This window comes from Columba livia, chromosome Z (genome assembly GCF_036013475.1).
Source record: "Columba livia isolate bColLiv1 breed racing homer chromosome Z, bColLiv1.pat.W.v2, whole genome shotgun sequence".
NCBI classification, from domain to species: Eukaryota; Metazoa; Chordata; class Aves; order Columbiformes; family Columbidae; genus Columba; species Columba livia.
The window spans coordinates 16,803,004-16,827,166 of record NC_088642.1 but is presented as its reverse complement, the minus strand read 5'-3'; the positions used below and the strand labels follow the sequence as shown (position 1 = coordinate 16,827,166).

The 24,163-nt window shown below is 41.2% G+C and overlaps 3 protein-coding genes across 4 annotated transcripts in view; 2 read left to right on the top strand and 1 right to left on the bottom strand.

Annotated features, from left to right (window-relative positions):
- Positions 1–3,372, top strand: part of LOC135577447 (uncharacterized) — a 32,717-nt gene extending 29,345 nt beyond the window's left edge. For both annotated transcript variants that reach the window (XR_010469242.1, XR_010469241.1), the window contains exon 5: positions 3,263–3,372. The gene's annotated coding sequence lies outside the window, so the exon portion shown is untranslated. The remainder of the gene's footprint in view (positions 1–3,262) is intronic.
- Positions 853–21,171, bottom strand: LOC102097034 (betaine--homocysteine S-methyltransferase 1). Its single transcript, XM_065047395.1, has 8 exons — positions 21,014–21,171; positions 16,889–17,021; positions 12,669–12,787; positions 11,219–11,410; positions 10,470–10,617; positions 9,402–9,584; positions 2,353–2,581; positions 853–1,839 (listed from the first exon to the last, which is right to left on the bottom strand). The coding sequence occupies exons 1-8, from the start codon at positions 21,050–21,052 to the stop codon at positions 1,665–1,667; spliced, it is 1,218 nt and encodes a 405-aa protein (XP_064903467.1). The 5' UTR covers positions 21,053–21,171; the 3' UTR covers positions 853–1,664.
- Positions 21,172–21,303: 132 nt separating this feature from the next.
- The window catches only part of DMGDH (dimethylglycine dehydrogenase), a 44,235-nt gene continuing 41,375 nt past the window's right edge, over positions 21,304–24,163 (top strand). Inside the window, exons 1-2 of the mRNA XM_065047394.1 lie at positions 21,304–21,605; positions 23,276–23,441. Coding sequence (XP_064903466.1) covers positions 21,484–21,605; positions 23,276–23,441 — 288 coding nt within the window. The 5' untranslated portion in view covers positions 21,304–21,483. The remainder of the gene's footprint in view (positions 21,606–23,275; positions 23,442–24,163) is intronic.

Here is a 24,163-nt window from a genome sequence, read left to right as displayed (position 1 = left end):
GTCTTTAACGCTGTGTGCATTTCAGTGGTGATCAAAGATTTGGCCTTCTTGTTTTACAGATTTTGCCTTATTCCATTTTCTGCAGGGGAAACATCCAGAACAGTTTAGGAAGGAAAGGAATTTGATGTAGAGCATATATACTTATATGGATGCCTTCCAAATAATCTACATTTTAAAATATCCACTTTTTTGATTTTTCTACTCTTGGCTTTCAGGCAAAATTTCCATCTAGTAATTATTTCAATCCGTTATAAGCTAGGTGAAGGCAGATGGATTTTTCTAAAACCTGTGTGCAATAATGGCCTAAAAAGGATACCTGAAAATTCTCGTTGAAGTGTTGCATATTTAAATGCTTCCTGAACTGCAGAATATCAACATGGATAGAAATAATGAAATAACCTCCTGCATAAAAAGTAGTCCAACAAAAGCTTTCAACACTAAGTTTGGGAATTATATTTTCATAAAGGTAGTGGCTTTAATGTAGAATGGGTGGGAATGAGGTTCTAGAGAGAAATCTAAGTTGTGTGGTATTTCACAAAAATAGACTATGGAAATATGTCCTTTATGGATTCCAAGTGTAGTGATACCCTTCCTAAGAAAACCTCTTTCAACAAATTCAGTGTACAAATGTCCATGAGTTTTCTTAACTTGGGTGGATTGATCTATTTCCTAACAGGGTTTTTCATGTCTTCTTACAGCTAGGAATCTAGAATGAATCAGTCAGCTTAAAAATTATAATGAAATATTCTACTATTCTGATAAACGGGAGTTATATTTTAGGAAGTGGCAGTTTTTAAGTGCTATTTTGAGATAAGCAAGTGTTTCCAATGAGATATCCAGGAATCAGCTGAATTGTTTGAAAATAGTTGTTTACTCAAGGTAAGTTATTCAGTTTGAGCTTTCATGATTTAGGGTGCAAGGAAAATACAATACTATTCCATCATATTACTTTTAATTTATTTGAATTTTGAAATTTCAGAATAATCTCTTAAGCCTTTTGGTCTCCAGAGGAGTAAATCTTCTGTACATTGTACATTGAGATAAAAGCAGTGAGTTATTTACCTGTCATTTTTCTTTCCTAAAAGTTCTCTGCACCTTTCTCCTGTATATAGGCAATTCCTCATTCTCCTTTCTCATTCTCCTTATCTTTTGATTCCAATTATAAAAATGTATTTTCCAGTCTACTTTTATTCTCTTAAAGTCAAGAAAGTGACTATAGATAACTGTGTGTCTGAAGCATGGACAGCTTGCATGGCCCTGAAGTGGCCCTGAACAAATCCCCAACTGAAAACAAACTCAGGAGTGAAAGTCCATTGATACTGTATTTATAGATGGCTTTTCTCTTTTCACAGGTGACTTGAGCCAGTTATTACTTTCCATGTCTTTCCGTGTCTAACCACTTAATGACACCTAGCTAACTCAAGCTCAGTTATTATGAGACTCAAACTTTATCCTGACTGTGTATTCTCTAAACTATTTGTCCAAAGATAGACTTTATTTCCAAAGTTTGACATATTTAACCCATAATCACATGCTTTCTGCATTGTCTCCTTCATTACATGTTAACTGATAAATCAACAGGGAACTCATCTTCACAGATTTTCTCATGAATCATGTGATGTTCTGTAGATAAATCATTCTCACATTTACGCAAATGCAGTGGATTAGAACTTTTGTTTCTGGAAGAGCTCCTTCAGCTGTTGTTCAGTTGTTGCTTCTTTCTGTTGCATCAGCTCCCTGGCTCCCTTGGTCACTCCCCAGCCATCTGGCTTTGACATGGACGGACAATATGGCCTGCCTGAAGCAGGTTTCAGATTCTCCCAGTATTCTTTTCTTGCCCTAAAGAAAGAAGAGGAAATTTAGGGTGTTTTCCAGCACCTCACAATACTAAAGGAAAAGTGGCTTAAATCACCATTGCAAAGGGTCATCTATTAATAACTTGCACATACCAACTTTGTATTTAAGTACAGAAGTATAAATGAACACAGGCAATGAAATGTTACATGCCTAAAAAGTATCTTTCCATCCTTGAAAGTAACACTTTAAGGCACTCATCATTAGGAGCTGTTTTACAGCACTCTTGGCAGTTTTTGATCTTTCATGAATTACTTTCATGTTAATTCAGACCAAATAATCATTTTAAAGAGGGATGAGAATTTCTGGAGCTCTCTTACTGCCGCTTCACTCCTTTCCCTGCTCCCAGATCAGATTTAATTATGCAAAATCATTAAGACATGGAATGTTTACAGTGGTATTTAGACCTCCATATCAGTTAAGCCAGTATCCTCCATGGACCAGTATAACCCTTTGCATGGAATGTGTTGGTGTGCTTTCCAGTTCAGAGGTACGTACCTTGCCCTGACCCAGGGTTTGGTATGCATGCTCAGGCTATCACCCCAGCTACCATGTTTCTCAGAAGCTTGTGGCAAAAATCCTCTTTCAGGACCCAGCTCCTCAGCTATTGCTCGGATGTGATATGGCTCAAATCCACAGCAACCTCCAATGTAACGAATTCCTAAGTCATAGGCCTTTCTTGCATATTTTTGAACATCCCATCTGGTTACAATTCTTGGCTCCAGACCTGCAAAGACATTAATAATTTGAGTTTCCACCATGCTCCGTGTCAGCACATTTTTTGGTAAGAAATAATGTTGTCGAGACACTTGCACATTGTTTGCAAAACTGGTCCTAGATGTAAATGTTTGAACTCTCTGAGCTAGAATTAATGATGCAAACTTTCAGAAAACTAGCTTTTAGATTCTGCTATGCTCTGCTGAGCTGTGCTGCCTGTAAGCTTTTTTTTTTGGCCTTGCAAAATGATTCCTAATGTGTTCTGAGACTAATTAAGCCCTAAGTCACATGCTTGCCATTTGACCAGAGTTGTTAGCTGGAGTATGGGAATACTTTCAATGTTACGTACGTATTTTCCAAAGAGCTCCTAATAAACCATCAGTTTCAGTAAATCTGATTCCAGTGCTCTAATCTGTGAAATGAGAAGGTATCCGTTTACCTGCAACAGGAATAAGCCTGCTCGTTATTCCTCAGGAATGCTTACTACACTTTTCTCCATGATCAGCTAGTGGCAGCCCATTGTTTCACTGAGAGCTGGGATCTGTAGCTATTTCCTAGTCTATCCCTTACTTTGTTATAATCCCAGCCATAAGCAGCTCACTGCTTCAAAACGCTGTGTTCCTTGTGGAAAGTTCTGTGTGCAGGTAAGTTAGGATGCAATCTTTATTTTGAACCCATCTCCCTGTTGCAGAGTGAGCATGGTGAGCAGCGTGAAGGGTTAACCAAACTGAGACGAAGGACTTGTGGAAGGAAAGGAATAGAAAGGGAAAAGAACAAGGAAAAGCATACATCAAAGGGAAGAAGGCACAAGAGTAGCAGAAGTGGAAAGAAAATACTAAGGACTGCAGAAGAAACTCTAAGGAATAAAAATACAGAAATAAAGGAATAAAGATCTTCCCACTTCTTTATGCACATCAGCAGGAGATACACAAGCATGGTTATCAGGCGAGTGCAGCGTCATGTCTGTGCGCTGAACACTCCGCCACGTAAAGAAGCCTTGGTGAAGTAGCAAGGCTTTAGCAACACAGCAGACAAGTAGGCTGCTTCTCCCTGTGTCCTTTCCCAAAAATGCCCAACATGCAAGAAGGTGAAACAAAGCAGATCTAAGTCCAATGGGTAGTTAAGAGGCAGGGTCAGAAAATAAAAAGCAGAAGAAAAAAAATGAAATGTTCTTAAACAGAATATTATTGGTCTTGGAGGGAAAGACTGAAAAGAGGAAAAGTAGATGGTCTAGTATCAGAAGCAAAACCAGATAAAGCTATCTTAGAAATGTGCTTAAATAAAAGTAAGCTTGTCTACAGTCCTGCAGATGTTAGAGAAAGAACCAGAAGCACAAATTCATTAATTCCTTGACTCTCATATATCATTAAAAAGCTAATGCAAAATTGACAGAAAGTTATCAATGGTAAAAATGCAGCATCTTGCACTCAATTTATACCTGTGTAAACAACTAAACTCAAGGGGAACAATATGGAGTGTTTCCTTGTCTTCTCCACCACCAACCATGTCATAATCCATGGGACCTGATGAGATGCATCCAAGGATCCTGAGGGAACTGGCAGATGAAGTTGCTAAACCACTGTCAATCATATTTGAAAAGTCACGGCACACTGGTGAAGTCCCAGTGACTGGAAAAGGGGAACAATAGCTCCCATTTTTATAAAGAGAAAAGAGGAAGACCTGGAGAACTACAGGCCAGTCAGTCTCACCTCTGTGCCTGGCAAGATCATAGAGCAGAATCTTCTGGAAACTAGGCATATGGAAAACAGAGAGGTGGTTGGTAACAGTCAGCATGACTTCACTAAGGGCAAATCATGCCTGACAAATGTGATGGCCTTCTATTATGAGGTTACAGCATTGGTGGATGAGAGCAGAGCAACTGACATCACCTACCTGGACTTGTGCAAAGCATTTGATACTGCCCTGCACAAGATCCTTGTCACTAAAATGAAGAGACATGGATCTGACAGGTGGAACACTCAGTGGATAAGGAATTGCCTGGATGGTCATACTCGAAGAGTTGTGGTCAACAGCTTGATGTCTGTGTAGAGACCAGTGATGAGTGATTTTCCTCAGGGGTCTGTACTGGGACCAGTATTATTTAACATCTTTGACAGGAACACAAGCATTGAGATTGTGTGCACTCTCAGCAAGTTTGCAGATGACGCCAAGCTAAGTGATGTGGTTGACACTGTAGAGGTAAGGGATGCCATCCAGAGGGACCTTGACAGGCTTGACATGTGTGCCTGTGTGAACCTCATGAAGATCAACAAGGCCAAGTGTAAGTCCTGCACCTGGGTTGAGGCAATCCTAAACATGGATACAGGATGGGTGATAAGTGGATTGAGAGCAGGCCTGATGAGGACTCGAGGGTACTGGTGGACGAAAAACTGAATATGACCTGACAGTGTGCACTCACAGCCCAGAAAGCCAACTACTGTATCTTGGTCTGCATCAAAAGAAACGTGACCAGCAGGTCAAGGGAGGTGATTCTGCCCCTCTACTCTGCTCTGGTGAGACCCCACTTGGAGTCCTGTGTCCCTCTCTGGGACCTTCAGCATAAGAAAGACATCGACCTGCTTGAGTGGGTCCAGAGGAGGCTATGAATATGATCTGGGGACTGGAGCACCTCTCTTGTGAGGAAAGACTGAGAGATTTGGGGTTGTTCAGCCTGGAGAAGGCTTCAGGTAGACCTTATAGCAGCATTCTAGTACCTAAAGAGGGCCTACAGTAAAGATGGGGAGGGACTCTTTATCACTGAGTGTAACGGTAGGATGAAGGGTAACAGTTTGAAAGTGAAAGACTGTAGATTTAGATTATACATTAGGAAGACATTATTTACTGTGAGGGTGATGAGGCACTGGAAGAGGTTGCCCAGAGAAGTTGTGGATGCCCCCTCCCTGGAAGTGTCCAAGGCCAGGTTGGATGGGGCTTTGAGCAACCTGGTCTAGTGGGGCTAGAACTAGATGGTATTTAAGGCCCCTTCCAACCCAAACAGTTCTGTGATTCTGTGAACCAGTCCTTGTGCTTCAGGAGTAGAAGGATGGCAACAACCTCACCTCTCTGAGGAAGCAGAAATAGACCCTGCCATAAGAACCAGCCATACATGTGATGAAACATGGTGATAGCAAACAAGCAGTATTCTATGAAAAGAAGTTGCCATGTATATCAGATTTTTGTGGGATTTTCCTCTTCCCAAAATTGACTAACGTTCTATTTTCCATGCCAGTCAATACATTTCTTATCTTGGCTTTACTCAGAATTAATTATCTATAGCTTAATGGCTTATGTTAACATTTATAGTAAAAAGAGATTGAATTTTTCATCAATTTTTGATGAGAACATTGTAACCTGCTCCTAGATGTAGCACCTCTATACATCTACTCTTGAGATAATTTGGTATGCTTTGACTGACCAAAGTCCACTTGGAATTAAATCTGGCCAGGGATGTCAAAGACAACAAGAAGGGCTTCTTCGAGTGTGTAACCAGCAAAAAGGAAGGTTAGGGAAAATATAGGCCCGCTGCTGAATGAGGTGGGTGCCCTGGCGACGAAGGATGCAGAGAAAGCAGAGTTACTGAATGTCTTCTTCGCTTCCGTCTTTACTGCTAAGATCAGCCCTCAGGCATCCCAGACCCTAGAGACTGGATAGAAAGTCTAGTGAAAGGAAGACTTTCCCTTGGTTGAGGAGGACTAGGTGAGAGATTGTTTAGGAAAAGCAGACATTCACAAATCCACGGGCCTCAATGGGATGCACCCACAAGCGCTGAGAAAGCTGCCAGATGTTATTGTTAAGCCACTCTCCATCATCTTTGAAAGGCTGTGGAGAACAGAAGAGGTGTCTGAGAACTGGAAGAAGACCAAGTCTTTTAAAAGGGCAAGAAGGATGACCCAGGAAACTACAGGCCAGTTAGCCTCACCTCCATCCCTGGAAAGATGATGGAACAACTTATTCTGGACGTCATCTCCAAGCATGTGGAGAAAAAGAAGATTGTCAGGAGTTGTCAGCATGGGTTCACCAAAGGGAAATCATGTTTGACCAGCCTGATAGCTTTCTATGATAGTATGACTGGCTCGATAGATGAGGGGAGAGCAGTGGATGTTGTCTACCTTGGCTTCAGCAAGGCTTTTGACACCATCTCTTACAACATCCTCGTAGGCAAGCTCAGGAAGTGCAGATAGGATGAGTGCACAGTGAGATGGACCATGAACTGGCTGGATGACAGAGCTCAGAGCTCAATGGTGCAGAGTCTGGTTGGAGGCCTGTAGTTAGCGGGGCTCCCCAGGGGTCAGTGTTAGATCTAGTCTTGTTTAACTTGTTCATCAGTGATCCGGATTAAGAGACTGAGTGCACCCTCAGCAAGTTTGCTGATGATACCAGGCTGGGAGGAGGGGTTGATGCACCAGAAGGCTGTGCTGCCATCCAGTGAGACCTGGACAGGCTGAAGGACTGAGCAGAGAAGAACCTAATGAACTTCCACAAGGGCAAGTGGAGGGTCCTGCACCTGGGGAGGAATAACCCCAGGCACCAGTACAGGTTAGGGGTGGACCTGCTGGAAAGCAGCACTTTGGAGAGGGACCTGGGAGTCCTGGTGGACAACAGGTTGACCATGAGTCAACAATGTGCTCTTGTGGCAAAGAAGGCCAATGGTATCCTGGGGTGTATTAGGAAAAGTGTGACCAGCAGGTGGAGGTAGGTTCTCCTCCCCCTCTACTCTGCCCTGGTGAGGCCACATCTGGAGTACTTCATCCAGTTCTGGGCTCTTCAGTTTAAGAAGGATAAGGAATTACTGGAGGGAGTCCAGCAGTGGGCTACAAAGATGATCAGGGGTCTTGAGCATCCTTCTTATGAGGAGAGACTGAGAGAGCTGGTCTGTTCAACCTGGAGAAGAGAAGGCTGAGAGGTGATCTCATCCATGTTTATAAATATCTCAAGGGTGGGTGACAAGAGCATGGGACCAGACACTTCCCAGTGGTGCCAAACGATAGGATGAGGGGCAACACACACAGAACACAGCATAGAAGTTTCCATCTGAATACAAAGAGAAACTTCTTACTTGGACGGTGGCAGAGCACTGGAACAGACTGCCCAGAGACATTGTGGGGTCTCCTTCTCTGGAGACATTCAAAACCTGCCTGGACACATTCCTCTGTGATCTGCTCTGGTGAACCTGCTTTAGCAAATTAGTTGGACTAGATGATCTCCAGAGGTCCCTTCCAATCCCAAAGATTCTGTGATTCCGTGATTTATTTCTAAAACATAATCCTTGCTTAACTGATGACATTTTAGAACAATTGCAGTAACACAGAAGGGAAAACAGAGAAAAGTGGAAAAAGTTCTATAGATAAATAAGTATTGCTGGCATCTAGATGCTGGAGTTTCCCAATAAAACATAGCCAATACTATTCTAGAAACTGAGATCTTGTTCACCTGTACAGAGGTTATGTGCACTTCAAATATCTAAACACCCCCTTATGCATATTGTCTTCCACAAAAAACAGAGTTAACTGGGTCAATTTAACAATTATTTACCAAACAGCTCATCTGCTATCAAGTGATCAGTTGCTCCTTATGGGTATTGAAAACATTCACAAAAAAAGTCTTCTCCAATTGACTCATCAAATTTCTGAAAGCTGAGATGTCATACAGGTTGCTTATAACATACAAGCCAAGAACCATAACAAATGAAAGAGAGAATTCTTCAATTCACTTGATTATTTACTGCATCTGTTCTATCTTTCTTTGCTTGCAATCATAGGAGTTATATGAAGGAATGAATAGGATAAATGAGTTCCAAACATTTTTAAACATCCCAGAGTATTTTCAGAACTCAGACATGTTATTATCATTTAATGAATGCCGCAAGCTCATACTTTATTATTTCCTTCATTTATCTAAAGAGAGGAATTAAAAACTAAAAAAATCTTTCTGCAAATCACATCTATCTCTCAAATTTTTTTGCTATAAATTCAAGTTTTGAACGTTTTGATACCTTATTTTATAGTCTAATCTTGAAAAGAAAAGTGTATACCTGAAAATGAAAGCACTTTTCTAATCCTTTTTAAAATGTTTAGGCTGATTTTGTCCTTTTATCTTAAAGACATGTGATCCTCTCCATCCGGGGTAGAAATAAGCCCTGAATACACAAGCTTTATATACACATAAAGTGGCTGAATCTTTCAGTCTTTGTAGAAATTCTCCTGAGCGTACATGTGACAAATCTATCTCCAAACTGCTAATACATTTGTTAGCAATTTCAGAGAACATACTCCCTCTTCTGGTTTCTTTCTAATCTCACTTACATTAGACACACATGCAAGACTGAGCCATTGACTGCAATAATCATGCTCCCATATCCAGTTCAGTGTATGCATTGTATATTAATTCCTTATGTAGGTAAATATTATTTGGCTTGTGAGACAGACATCAAAACCCAGAATGGTGGGGAGCTCCAGTGCAAACACATTTAAGTCTGGGGGGTATTTTTTTGCCCTTGTCCATTTCTTTGGAGTGTTTACAGCTGTGCTGAACAAGGTTCCATAGCACAAGGAAGAACTAAATTTTTAAACTATGTTTAGGTTGTGGCACTTTAACTATAATTTCACTTTCAGTCACATGTTGTGATACTACTGAAATACTCTCAGTATGTGGATGATCTTTATTCCAATATGACACTGCAGTCCCTCTGTGGAAAATGCCAGACAGGACAATTAAGACTGATCCTACTGTATAGAGGGATACCTTGCAGTTTTAGCTTTACTAAAAGATGGGGTGGGGGGAGGAACAGACAATAAAAAAAATATAGATATATGTATATAGTGTTGTCTTACCAAAGGGAAATTCTGGCAGATCAATAAAACCCTGCTTTCCACAATCGGGTGTATGGAAAGCAAGTGGTTGGGACATCAGGTGGGCTTTCAGTTTAGCAGCTTGCAAGCCCTCTTTCATCAGTTTCACTGTTTCCAGGCAAGTATCTGGATCAAAATGGCAGTTGACTCCAACAATAGAAGCACCTAGGAGGAGAAAAATAACTTCAAGCCACATTTCCCAGGAAGTGGGAGATTAAAGTTCACAGCATTCCAGAAGCAGAGCAGTTCATCTTACAGCAGCATTGTGAAAACAAGGCAGTTGGTTCAGAGCCAGCCTCAACTCTCCTGAGGCCTCCATTCACATCTCAGCTGCACTCCTCTTTACCTTCCTGATGATGAATCACATTCCCCACCCTCATAAAGTTGCTTTTCTTATCAGTGCTTAATCAATGAAGACTATGTACAGCCACCTAGGAACCTGCTGGCTATTTGCATAACACAGGTTCTGGCTTTGAATTACAACCCTAACTCCGAAGGAAAATAGTAGTTTGGAACAGATATAATAAACTGTATCATCATTCATCATGCCCCTGATTCATTTATTCTGCCTTTCACCTTGTCCTGCAGAGAACACAGTCTTTGATAGGAAAAAGATTAGTCTTTTCATCCCCTGATTCTCTCATCTTGGATTTGAACTGTGTTCCATACATTTCTAAAAACACAAGCAGAGAATCAAAGGTGGCTTTGGATTCTGCTAATGTTTCATAATTGTGAGCCCACAAGTTGGGGCTGGCTCAGTAATCAAATTTGAGTAGTTTTAGGATTTTGCCCTATTCAGTATCAGCTGCCTGTGGCTGTTGCTCCCAATACCATCCAGGTTAAAAAGGATTTCATAGCTGCATTTTCACATGTTCTTTGCAAGACTGCTGTAGTAAAGTTCACTTAAAAATTTTTCTACAGGGTCAAAACATCTGTCAGATGTAGTTGGGAAGCTACCTACTTGATATACACATCCATTTATCTCAGTACTTAAGGTCTTCACTTCTTTGTTTCATACTTTCAAAGGGCATATTAAAAGTGGATTCTTACCAGCTTTTACCAGTTGGACAGCACATTGTCCAGGGGACACACCATGCATGTCTCCTTCTGGACCAATGCACATCGTAGCTGCAACTGGCTTTCCAGATTCTTTTAGAACTTCAACTGCCCAGACAGCCTCTTCAACGTGTTCAAAATACTGAAAGAAATTAAAACTGGACTATTTTTGTTTCTTGGAGATAAAGCATAAACACATTAATCCAGACCAGACATTCACCAGCAATACAATGACTTGATCCTTTTCTGATTTACACTAGCAGAATTCAATTGAGTTCACTGATCACAGAGGTTAGAAAAATCTTTTTAAAAGTCAGTAAGTGAAACGGAATAAAAAACAATTATACTCCTGTTTCAGAATAAGAATGCCCATACAGGCAATTAAACAGGGATTTATCCCCAAAGGACTATTTTTATCTAGAAAAGTGATCTTACGTTGACTGCTTGCAGTGTATGGGATAAAATAGGAACTAGTTGAGGTCACATTAATCTATCCTCTTTGCACCAGTGTAGAGTGTGACTTGACTGAGGTAGAAATTTAGGTTTCTAGGTTCTATTCTAGGATGCTTGTAGATGCTGCTGTGCATTTAGAAAAATACCCAATACTACTAGAATAAAAGCATAACATAAATCTATAAAGGAAGAAGCAATACATGCTTGAACTCCCTAAAGCACACTGGACAACAGTTAACAACGGTTAACACTGTGGCAGTTGAGGGCATGTAAGTTTTCTACAGATTTACCTCAGCAATTAGGAAATCCACATTCTTCTTTATAAAGACATCTAGTTGCTTTCGAAAGGCTGCTTTAACCTCCGTTTTATCCTTACAGCTTAAGTATGATGGTGTTTGACTGACACCTCCAGCCACTAAAGCATCACCTTCATTAGCCACTTCTCTTGCAATGTCACAAGCAGCTTCATTCACTTTCTGGCACTGTATAAATACAGATTGTGTCAGTTTTACCTGGTCAGAGATATGCATGCAATTTCAGAGCACAAAAAAGACAAAAAGAGTCAAAAGCCATAATGGCTGCTTCATATTCTTCTCAAATTTAAATGGATTTGTTAGTAATATTGATGAGGAAGATCAGGCCCTTTCAAAAAAATACAACGAACATTAGGAAACAAATTTCTTGTCACCTCTAAGTTATCATATCAAATAATACAAAAACAAATTACCTTTAATACTTCTTACACCAATAAATAAAAAGCAAATAAAAAGCAAATACTTGGTGTGAAGTGGAATTTTCTTTGTCTCTTAGAAAATGAGTTAGTTACACTCAAGTGTATAATTTTATTTTGACATTTTGTGGATGGAAAACAAAATATGTAGTAGTCTAATTGATGACTTCTTAATTAAGCCTGAGTGTTTTCCTGTTGTCCAGATTGTTCTAATTTCTGAGTCGGAATATCTCCACGGATATGAAGATATTCCTTCCTCCCTGCCCTCTGGAGAATTTTCTCTGTTTGCAGAGACTGAAATAGACAATAGGACCAAAGGGTAAAGGATTGGAGAGAACACTCAATGGCAAACCTTCTTGTCTCATAGGAACTATGTAGAAAAGTTTGTGGCAGAATTCCGAGGGGCTGGTGCCTGCGAGTAAACACACCCAATATCCTACAACTCCTTTGTGCAGGGGGTAAGAAAACACCAACATGATACTTCTGTTGCTGTAACAGATTACCCTTATACATGAGAAGGGGAATATTGACCACAGTGTATACCTTGGATTTTTTAGCTCTTACTTTATTGAATACATAGTTCTAAAAAACATTCTGTTCTCCTTAGCCATTCATTATTCTCTAGGATTCTTCACCATTGTTGCAGTTGATGTGTTTCTCTGCATGTTAAAGCATTTATTTTTGTCAACTGATTTTTCTCTCTGTGCATTTAGTCCCCCCCTGTAGCTTTTCTATCAAAACTCCAGTTAACTAACTGCCTCAGATGAGACAAATACAATGTGAGTATCCTCTCTCCTCACTTCATCCTTGCCTCATTTTGGGTTTTTTTTGTCCTTTAACCTTGTCTTTCTTGCTATTCCAAACTCTGAAATTGTGTCATCTCATTCTTTGGTCCTCAAATATAGGAAAACTGTTATGACAAACCATGAAAGTACTTGATAATCTCTCTACTAAACCTTTGGAATGAATCCGTTCATTTCATATCTCCATCAAAACAGAGTTTTACTTACACTTATTTTCTCAGCTACATAATTGCCCCTGTTCTCCAGTTTGTCTTCACTGGCATAGAAGGTGAATGCCTGCAGAACACTGGATCCAGCTCTGAGGAATTCCCGGTGAAGCTGACGAACTACAAAGAATTTAAAGAGACAAGAGACGTTTGATAGAGTTACTACAGCTGTTATCCCAAAATTAAATGCTTATTGAAGTAATGTTACTGTAAAATAAATGATACTGTGTTTCCTAGAAAAGCCATTATGAGAGACTAGAGGCAGTTCCCCAATCTGTGTAGAATTCCTTTCTTCTCACACTCACAACATTAGGTAGAAAACTTTCTCCTTAGTTACTCTCTGCTAAGAATGACCAAAGATTTCTGTTTTATTTCAGCAGATTCAGTTATGCATGCCACCTTGCCTGTCTTCAGCTTTGTGCTGGTTTGACTGAAAACGAGTTAATTTTCTTCATGCAGTTAGAAACCTTTCTTTTCCATAGCTAGCACTGCCCTTATTAGGACTTAGTCTGAGAACAAGAGATAACACCCCAGCACAGAGTTAATGTTTTTAATTGCCCTGGTCTGAGAGCCAAGGACTGCTGTGAATGCCCTGCCCACAGGTGTGAGGAACGAGGAAGGGGGACATGGATGGGGCAGAGCTTGACTGACATCCTGACTGATCAATGAGAGTATTCCATCCCATTAGTGCCATGCTGCAGATTTAAAGAGAGTTATGATCTTCTATTCTCTTGCTTACTCACTCTCCTCTTTACTCTTGGAGACCTGTTTTGGGAGAGTTCTGTTTGGGTAGTTCGGCCTTTTACCATCTTGCCATTTTGGGGGCCTTTCTGACTTTTCTCTCTGGGATCGGCTGTTGGGACCAGGTGCTGCTGCCTGGGACTGGCTGCTCGGTGTGGACCAAGTTTGTGAGGAATTGCCTTGAGTATCTTTTATTTTATATTCTATTTATCTTATATGTATACATATTTATATTTACTAGTAGTGTATTAGTATTTTGTTATTTTATTAAACTGTGTTTATCTCAGTCCAAGTTTCTCCCTTTCATTTTGATTCTCTCCCCTATTTGGGGGGTGGGGAGTTGGGTGAGTGTAAGAGACGATGGCTCTCAGCATATGGTTTGAGCGTGTGTGAAAGACAGTGGTCTTAACACATGGCATAAGTGTGGAAGGCTGAGATATTATGAATTATTTGTCTCTAAGCTAAAATAATATGCTTAAGTCCTGCTTGTTACAGAAAAACGCTTGCTCATGCTTCTTGCTTAATTGGGCCTGCTGTAAAGGCCTAAATACAGTGAATTAAAGTGCAAAATGCATGATCACTGTGAATTGCTAAAACTCAAAGAATGCCTGAAGCTTGTGCAAGCTCAAGTGAAGCTTCAGTGATAACAGCCACCAACATCTGCGACCAGGCCTGCAGTGTGCTCAAGCAATGCCTGCCACCAACTGCCATGAAACTACCAGGTTACGACTAGCAAGTGTTTTCTCTACTAGTACAGTATTTCATTTCTAATTACAGCCTAGGGTAACTACACTGTGATTTAACACAAGGCTTCTTTTCCCAGCAGTCACAAAGACTCATCCAAGAACACAGATTACAGAAGAGCTACAGTTCAAAAAGTCCCTGGAATCTGCCTGAACTACCAGGATCGGATTTCAGTCTTAACAACCCTTATACAGAGTCAAAACATTCTTAGTGCAGGGGTCATTCTTTTTCCTACAGCATTAAAATAGCATACTGATCCTAAATAAAAGGGCTGTCTCTTTGTGTTTCCAGTGATCCATAGTTTGGTTTTCTGTTCTCCCCATGAGAAATCATTGATGAAAACCAATCAAGAAATTGGAAATGGAAAAAAGAATGTACGAATATTTTCACAAATGATCTGTGACATTTCTATGTTAAAGTAGATTTGTTTATCCTCATGGTTAGTAGTCTTTAAATATTGTTTTTGTATTCCTAGAAGAATTATATGCATCAGTAGGGATGCTCACATAGGTAGGCAAATGAAACATAATCTAACACACATGAATAAAGAACTGCATATCCCAAGCTATCAGGTATGTGAACAGGAGATTCTTGAATGGGTCTACATTTTGAGGGAAAGAAAAGTATTATAACTATCATCCTGAATCTCATTCAACCCCAGGCAAATAATTTTTACCAGTAGAATATACTGTTACTATTAAAGCCCACAGTCCAAACCACTCTGTAATTTACTTCTTGTGTGACTTCCAGCATGTTACTGAAGCTGTGTTTTCTTCCACCGTTTGAGAAATGGGCATAACAGCCACAGATGAGGCTAAACAATTATTAACAACTTTATGCATTTTAGGAGTCAGGTGTACAACACCGAATTTTCATTTAAATCCACCATGAGTTGAACATTTCACAAAAGACACAGACTTAAGCTGATAGAAGACGGGGGCAATAAATGCCTGTGCGTATTGCTCACTACACAGCAATACCTGACCTGGCTCAGAAGAAATATTTCTATGTCATTTCTAAATTTGTCAGCCTGGCAAAACTTCTCTCTTGTAATGGAGACAGCGGCCTCAAACTTGTCCTTTTTTTTTTCTCCATTCATTGCTGCATTCTCAGAACCCCCCTCCTTTTCCCTCCTTCCTTACAAAGACAAGAAGGTCTGGTAGTTGTACAGGTTTTGCACCAGCTGGCTCAGCCAGTTGCTCCTTCTGCTCTTTACACCTGCTTTCAAAGTAACATGACCCTTGAGCATGCAGGAGCAAAAAGCAGTAATGGAGAGGAGGCAGCACACTGCACTGAAAGAAATGAACACATTTCCAGTGAAGGGTGCATATATAAATAGCCTACAAGCAGCTTATAAAAAAATTTTGTTACAGACAGGAGCAATATGCTCTAGCAAATCAGTAGCCATGCTTAGAAGTAATAAAGAGCATGAGATAAGTGGTATTATTTGTGAGATGAAATGTGTAGAGGCAGACAAAAGTAGAGGAAGAGAGAAAAACAGAGAGAGGTGATGCCTTTTGGGGAAATGAGAGTCAGCAAATTAAGTCATCACCCTTTAAACTTTTGCTGAAGCTCTGCATTATCTAAGGCTGTCTGTGACCCTAAGATAGGCATACTATACACAAAGTGATACTTGAAGGCTGGGAAGGTTTAGGCTGAATAAATAGGTAAGGTGTACGACACAATGCAATGGAGAGGGCTAAGATCTCTTTACTCCCTCCTCTTCCTTCCTCCTATACAGAAAAGGGAAATAAAAGGGAAAGAAAAGGGAAAGAAAAGGGAAAGAAAAGGGAAAGAAAAGGGAAAGAAAAGGGAAAGAAAAGGGAAAGAAAAGGGAAAGAAAAGGGAAAGAAAAGGGAAAGAAAAGACTAATTTGGAGGAGAAAACACTTAGAACAAAGAAATCTTTTTTCCCCACGATAGTCTGAACTGGCTTGTGGGACTAACTGCACATCGAATTACAGGGGCAAATGCTTTCTTGTAATGAAGCATACGTAAATAGATAATAGCATCCACTTTTGCACTATTTATGCTAAACACTCTAATTTTAATGCTGGAAGGCATAGAATGATTGTTTGTTTTGTCTTCATCCACTTTAAGGGAGTTACTCCATTAAACGTTTATTGTAATTTTAGGCTCTTATGAGGTTTATCATTTGCCATTTCACAGTGAAGCTAGGTACAGTAAATACTCCTTTTCTGTTCCACTGTTTATTAAAAACTGCTATTTTCCTGAAATAACGAATAAATATTTTTTTAATAAATTAATATAGATTGTTTAAATCCTAGAATGGGTAGAACACAACAAAATAGTTAACTGCAGAATTATTTTTCACAAGATATTTTAAATGATAAGCTTTATATCAGCTCAAGGACAGACTGGACAGTTCCATGAGAGAGAGAAATCACTGAATGTTATTAAAGATAGTGCATCTGAGTCAAAAAGTGCCTGGGCTGCAAATTACTGAAGACTAGGAGAGCATTCTGGAGAGGTATCACTGTATGTTTGCACTACTCATATTTTTACTCAGCCAACTGCCTTTGGCCAGTGTTAAGAGCAAGAGAAAGGGATATGATGAGCATTTGGTCTATAGATTCTTAGGCTATTCTCAACAGTGAAATTCTACCATGTCAAGGAACACTTCTGTGTAAAAACTCCTGCAGGTTCCTATATATTTTTTATTTATCCAAGTGTGTTTTCGTTCAGTACAGAATTATCATTTCCCAGTAAAACTGACCTGCTTCTGGATGTTCTACTGTTGCTTCAGGAGTCCAAGGCCCAGCTTTTACATATCCCCTCTTTTCGAGAGCAAAGACAAATCCTCCATCTCCAATCACAATTTCTCCACCATCTAAGCGCTCTAGAATACCCTGAAGAAAGCAAGAGGAAAAGGTAACAATTACAGTTCTTCATTTTTGTGAGCTTCCTTTGTTGCCATTTCCCATGTTTGCAAAGCAGACATATTTGTGGGTTACCAGATACATTTTTGCCATAATAATAAAAAGTAATCCATTTCCGTATTGAATTTCTCTTTAAAGAATGGTAGACAGTCTGTTTTGCAACATAAGATTTTAATATGTGCATATACATTATGTAAGACTTTTCATTAGTCAGTTTTATTTTATTTCACATATATGGTCCCCAAAACTAGAATTCAACGGTCCAATTCCATTCCTATGAAAGTAAAAGACTGTCTTAAATTCTCTTGTAAAATATATTAGAAACTTCTTAAAACTAAGCACAAGTATCACTGACCTCTTTATTAGCTCATTTGCCCCTTAGCTACAAATTACATCTTGACAGAGCCACAGCAGGAGTAGGTTGTGACACAAGATGATACAACATAACATAAAAAAATAAGCATGTGACATTTTTTACCAAATAAGACACATCTCAAGAGGCTGGCCTCCCATTTTCTGACAGATTTTTTACTGGCCTGGGTTTGCTTACATAGACTTAGAAAATGAAATAAAATCCTGCCTGTTTTCACAGCCCTGAAATGTTTTAAGATGCCAAGCTACAAACCTCATAGCACTCTGTGATTAACCTGGCTTCTGCCTTGAACTTCACGCTAATGCAAGGAAAGTGTTTGGTTTTTTGGTGTTTTGTTTTGTTTTGTTTTTTGGTAAAATTTAAAAAAACCCAAACAAACAACACGAGAAGAACATATATGGGTTGCACCTAATATATACTGGTTTTTGTATTCCTTTCATTGCTTCATTGGCTTTTTCAATTTTTCCAAAAAGTACCTTGCTATTACGCTAAATAGTACTAATTTCTACAACTGGATTACAGCCATAATTCTATTTACTTTAAAAAGTAGATGAATGCAGACACATTACATTAACAAAGGTACAGGTACAGGAAAACAATAAAAGTTAAGGCAAACATTTCCTTCCATAGTTATTGTTTCTTGATGCCACACTTGCATTTCAGTAGATTAAATTTGAGGGAGTAAAAAAAGAAAAGCCTTGTGGACACAGAGTTCAATGTGGTTTTTGTGTCAAGAGGAAGGGTTTTTTAACAAATAGCCTCCAACCTTTGGTAGATTATCATTATTGATAATTTCTCCTTCATTATTTCAATTATCTCACACCATACATGCAGGAAAATCAAACACTTATGACGCTTCAGCACCACCATTTAGGTGGGAAGGGAGTATGCCTTTCCAACAAGAAGGACCACTGTGCCAACTATACCAGTTCCAGCACCAAACACAGCAGTGTAAGGCTTCTTGGAGGTTACAAAGCCTGGCTGAGAGGGTTGGCATCTTTGGCTCAGGCACTGACCTGGCAGAAAGGTGATGGGACTTTTCTGTACAGTGCTGCTGTGCCGATATATGATCTTGGCCAATTGTTGGCTTGCACATCTCTGCATCACATTCCATTGCACACTTTGAACTTGCCAAAATACTGACCTGATTAATTTTAACTTCAATAATGTGTGCAAACTCTTTTTCTTTATTTCAGCAGAACCAAGGAAAAACTCAGTCTGCAATAATGAATTTCCAAAACTTAGCGATTTTCAATGAGTCTACCAATTATGCCTCTCTACTAGGGCAATTCTGTTCTAAGTGTAAATGTCAGCAGGCTTTGTAAAGATTGTGTTTGCAGTTAACTAATTTGCAGTTGTAACACAATGCCTCAAGTGGGGCCAGAGAAAAGTACCCAAGGGATCACTGTTTGAGTCCCTGCTTCCTCTACCTGCCAAGGAACCTTTTACAGATGGAGCCTACTTCAGAAGCTTAATATGCAGAGAATGGGAGTGTGGAGGCAAAAAAAAACTTTAACACATGAGCAGCCTCAGTCATTGCTTTTTAATTGAACATTAAGTAATAGTTACATGTAATAGCATATATAGATATTATATTTAAATGCATGACAAGAGGTTTTTTTCTTTTAACAAGTCACTTGTAGGATTTAACACTAGTTTTTCTTCATAGTTCTAGCTTTTTGAAACTTTTTTAAATTATTTTCACTTTAGACACACAGAAGCAACATAACCCATGACTGACTATACTATGGCATCTTAATACATACTATATTTTGATATATTAAACCTAGCATCGAAGCATCTAACAGCAGATGACATAACTATAAAGCACAAAGTACTTAATATGAACTCACTCTGTAAGTTAAGATTGGCTTAAAACAGAAACAACTTTCTTGCAAACTGGTACTACCTCTTCACACAATTTTTACTTTATTTATACTTGGTAAAACACCATTGGTTCAAACAGCATATAGCTAGCATAAGTTCAGTATCAACATTGGTTTGATCTGCTCCAGAAACCTACAGCTGTGTGCTCAGGCCCGATCCAGATCAAAACTGTATTGTAGTGCACAGATCTTGTATTAAATAAAAGGAAATAGTGTCTGTAAAAAGCTAACCAAGGCTTTTTTGACCTGTCTTTTCACTGCTATACTTTTACTGCCACGAACAAAGTTGCACCACAGAGTCCATACAACTATCCATGGAATGAGTGCAAATGTCTGTATGAAGATATTCTCTCCATCACCTTTAGGAATGTAACTGAACCATTGAAGTGAAAAGCCTGTTCGGTCTACCTATATCCCACCTTTCCATCAGTGGAGAGACAACAATTCAGATCTTAAGGGAGCCCTCAAGAGAAGCTGATCTCTGTCTACTGCCTGTGGGGGGCAATGAGGGCAACTGCCTTCTGCTAGGTGTCTGAAGTTAGGTAGTGTAAGTTATGTGCCAAAAAATAAAAAGCAGAACAAACACCTCCACACCTCCTTCCTTTATATCTGATGTACAGGAAAGGCCTAGAACTCATAGAGTTCTTCCCATATCCTTCTATTCTCTTTCTCTAGACATATACTACACATAAACACAAGTAAAACCAGCTGTAAATAAGAAGTGTCCTATTAATAACGGTGTCCTCAGAAGACAGAATATGTGATTCCCCTGACCTTCCCAAGCAGCAGTGCAGAGTACGAGTACTACTGTATAGCAAAGAGTTTGGTTCAAGAATTGCTCATATGTTTGCCTTACTGGTCAGAACGGCTCATGCCTGGGTAACATTTTATACTGGCTTATTTATTTAGCTAAATGAGAATGCAAACAGCATGCATATATTAGGGACTGTACTAATACTACCAATGCTGTTGACATTCAGTCATACAAACCAAGGGAAGAGCAACTTGGGGCTTTTAAACAGAGTTCGCAGGATGCTGGAGAAAGAAATCCCATCCAATGACAGTTTATGCTTAAAATATTTACAATTTCAATGTGTTGTGAGTACTTCTCAGTTTGAATATCAACTAATACTAAGCAAGATGGTTTTGAACTTGGGTGGCTCCAGTCTGTGTGTTCAGAGAAATCAAAATTGTATGAGCTGTTACAGCATTAAGTTCAGTCTAACCTGTCCTTCTGTCTGTCTAGCCATCTATCTCTATCTATCTATCTAATAATGGTGTCCAAAGGTCTTTAATGGCTCGATGCTGAATAGGTAGAGTTGTTATTATTATGGTTTCACTTTAGCTTTTCAGAATATGATCTTACCTGCAGAAATACCGAGTACCTGACCGGGAGGTTAAGCAGCGCGGCTGGCTGGTGGTACCGGCTGAGCAGCAGCTCTCCCGGACAGGCTCTGTGCGGTGCCCCGAGGCGGCGGAGGGACGGCCGGGCGCAGCGGCACCACGGCCCGGCCGCAGCACCGGAGCTGCCTCCCGCCCACCGCCCGGTCCCGCCGGGGCAGCGCCCGCACCGCGCCGGGCGGCGAAAGGGACCGCGGCAGGGGCACTTCTCCCAGCGCCCACACCGCCCCCGCGCCGGGCAGCGGAGCGGGACGGGCCCGCGGGGAGCGGGGCTGAGCGGGGGAGGGAGGCGGGAGAATTACCCTTTTGCCCTGTTTCCCGGTCTTCCCGATCGGCAGCATCTTCCTCGCCCAAGGACGCCGGTTGCCCGACTCTGCCCTGACGGCTCGGCCCGGAGGTCCACACACCCAGAGTGCTCAGCCCGCACTTTTATAGCCCGGGGAGGAGGCGGGCCGCAGTGGGCAGCGCTGAGGGCAACACCCCCGGCCGGCCCGGTCCCTGGCCCCGCGGGGCGCCTTGGCACGGCCCGGGGCTGCCCCGCACCCTGCCGCCGCCGCCCCCGCCTGGCTCAGGGCCGGGAGGCGCCCGGCTGGTTCCCCCGAGCTGCCCCTTCAACCAAGGGGCGGGCCAGCACCCTCCTGCCCGAGGGCTGGCCCCGGCAGCGGCGGCGGTGGCAGCGGCGGCAGGGGTCGCCGTCGGGAGAGGCGCGCGCCGTCGGGAGAGGCGCGAAGCCGTCGCTCTCCATCCCCGCTGACGGCGGGTTCTCTGCGGGATGAGCGCGGTGCTGCGCGGAGCTCTGTGGCGGCTGCGGCCACCCCGCTTCGGCGGCCGCCTCGACCCCCTCGCCGGGGCTGCCCTGCGGCCCCTCACCGGCGGTGCGGGCGGCGGGGGGCGGTGAGTGCAGGTCGGGTCGGGCCGGGCCGGGCGGTGGGGAGGCGCGGGCAGAGGAGGGTAAAGCTGCCGGGCGGGGGCTGTGAGGGGAAGGCGCGAGTGAATGGGCTCCTGCTGCCGGCCTGCGGTGCTCCGCCAGCCGCCTGTCGGGGTCACCAGTGTCCCTGTGGGCCGGAGGGGCATTTTCCCCCTGTGCCTGGCATCTGCCTTAAAGACCGGACCCAGCCCGAGATGAGCCGCTGACCGGCTATAGGGAGACCCATGCTCTTGTCTTCAGGGCCTTATCGACGAGTGAAAACTGGATGGTTTTAATTGGCACAAGCAAATATCTGTCTTGAATGATGTGGTTCACAGAGAGGGTGCCCCCCGGATTCTTACCAGGTTCCTGGGTTTGGAAGAAAAGGTTTGAAAAGAACTGAAAGTCAGGTGAGAAATCTCAAATTCACAGCATAAAAGAATAATGAGAAGGGCCTCCACACTTGACCTTAGTTACCACATACCTCAAAATTCAGCAGAGGATCTGGTGTATCTGGCTGTTAAACAGCTCACTGTTAACTTGTAAAAATTAATATGTAATCTCAAAAAGAACATATTGAAGTGTGTGGTGCACCATGTTTATGGAAAACCTGTGGTGTCCAGTGCTCCCGTTTTGCTTTCCATTCATTGCCACATAGCCAAGCGTGGTACATATGCCTCCTGCATTTGTGTTTAAAATGTCATATTATTTTGTAAGATGTCCATTCACAATATATACAGCTGACAGCTTTGATTTCTGAGTGGAGGGTGGGTGGAAGACTAGTTACACATTAGAAAGCCTTTTGCCAGAGTAGTTGCAAAAGCAAATGTACAAGGAGCGGGGGGAGATAAAATTTGGTATTGATTAACTGTCCAGAAGGGAGAGATACTGTGGTTTCACAGCAGTATGTATTGCTACTGTACTAAGAGGTACCGCTTCATCTCACATCCAAAAAAGTGGCTTTTAAAAAATGTGGGTAAATTCATGACCTGGCTTGCTGCTTGGCTGTCTGTGGATGGGGCAGCAGAGGAGGATGAGATGAGACCGAGGAGAATGTGGCTGCCTATGGCAGCAGTTCTGGTTTGTGATGGCTTTAAGTGATTGTGAAAATGCAATGTGGTGTAGTAGCAGCCAATGACAAAAACCTTTAATGTTTTGACTTCATCAAAGTCAAAGCTGCCAAAATGCACAAAACTTGAAAATAAACATTGTTTCATTGTTTATGAATGCAAATGTTGATGGAGTCTGCTGACATTGCCTTCAGAAATTTCTTAAGGAGCTTTACTAAGTAGACGTTTTTTAAAGACTTTGTGTTGCGTGTGCTATAGCGCTTTTGAAAAGTCAACTTTTGACACTGTCACTGTCATTTCATTGAGAAATGGGACCCGCATATGAGGGTGCATTGCACAAAGAACAAAGATTCAAAATTGTGAGTGGAAGCAAACTTGCCTTGTTTTTTGTATTACTACTGTTTATGTATATGTCTCTTTAAGAGAATTTACTTGAAAAGAAGAGTGAACAGGTTAGGTCAGGTGTGTTTAGACTCTCAGGCAGGCACCAAGTTATATTATGATTGGAGCTGTGCACACAAGACATGAACTAAAGTGCAGTTATCTTTTTGTGACTGTCTGTATTTGCTTGTTTGTTTTTTACCCAGGAAAGAAGCTCCTTCTCCTTCCTTGGGGAAAGATAGAGCAGACACAGTGATCATCGGAGGTGGTTGTGTTGGCGTGAGTCTAGCCTTTCACTTGGCTAAGGCTGGCATGAAGGATGTTGTTCTGCTGGAAAAATCTGAGCTCACTGCAGGATCTACTTGGCATGCAGTAAGAGATGTTTTGTTAATCTCTCAGATCAACAGTGGTTTGTGTATCTAAAGGTGGTAGAAGTTTCATTACCTTTATATTCCCTGGTGTTCCAGATATAGTAAATATCTTGGTTATTTTATAGATAACTTTAGCACTGAGTTCTCTATAGATTAGCTGTATGAGTTTTGAATAGTTGGTTCAGCTGTCCATAGTACACTTTTCTAATTTGTAAAAATTGGGACAAATACCGCATTTTGAAATTACTGGAAGGTAACTGTTAGTATTTTTATACATTGTTGGCTGTTGACTGAATTTAGACTTTAGACTTTAGTTTAACTTGGGCTTTTTAAATTTAAGGTTTTATTTCTAAGGTAATCTAGTTTATACTGCAGACTTCATCATGGGAAGTGATTGCACTTGCATTATAAACCAGAAATGTGAAATCTGGCATTATTGTATACGTGATTGTTTTTTATATACGTGGCATCCTGAAAAAGATATGATCAAGAAGCAGCGTAAGTGTTCAATGATCAGATAACATCAGTGACCCAGAAACTGATTCTTATTAGAGACAAGAGCTTTCTTTCTGCCACTGCTGACATTACTTAAAACCTTGAGGAGCAAAACTAACAACTCTACAATGTGGGGGTCTTTAAGGCTTAGTATTTGTCTGTAGTCTAAGGAAAAGAATTAAAAAGATATACATGTAATAATGACAGGGTGGGGACATATCCTATAAT

Coding starts and splice junctions, on each gene's coding strand:
- LOC102097034 (XM_065047395.1), bottom strand. CDS start 21,052: ATGCTGCCGATCGGGAAGACCGGGAAACAGGGCAAAAGG. Junction 2,582..9,401: donor TCTGCCAGAATTTCCCTTTG/GTAAGACAACAC, acceptor ATGTCTTTGCAG/GTCTGGAGCCAAGAATTGTA. Junction 1,840..2,352: donor AAACCCTGGGTCAGGGCAAG/GTACGTACCTCT, acceptor TTCTTTCTTTAG/GGCAAGAAAAGAATACTGGG.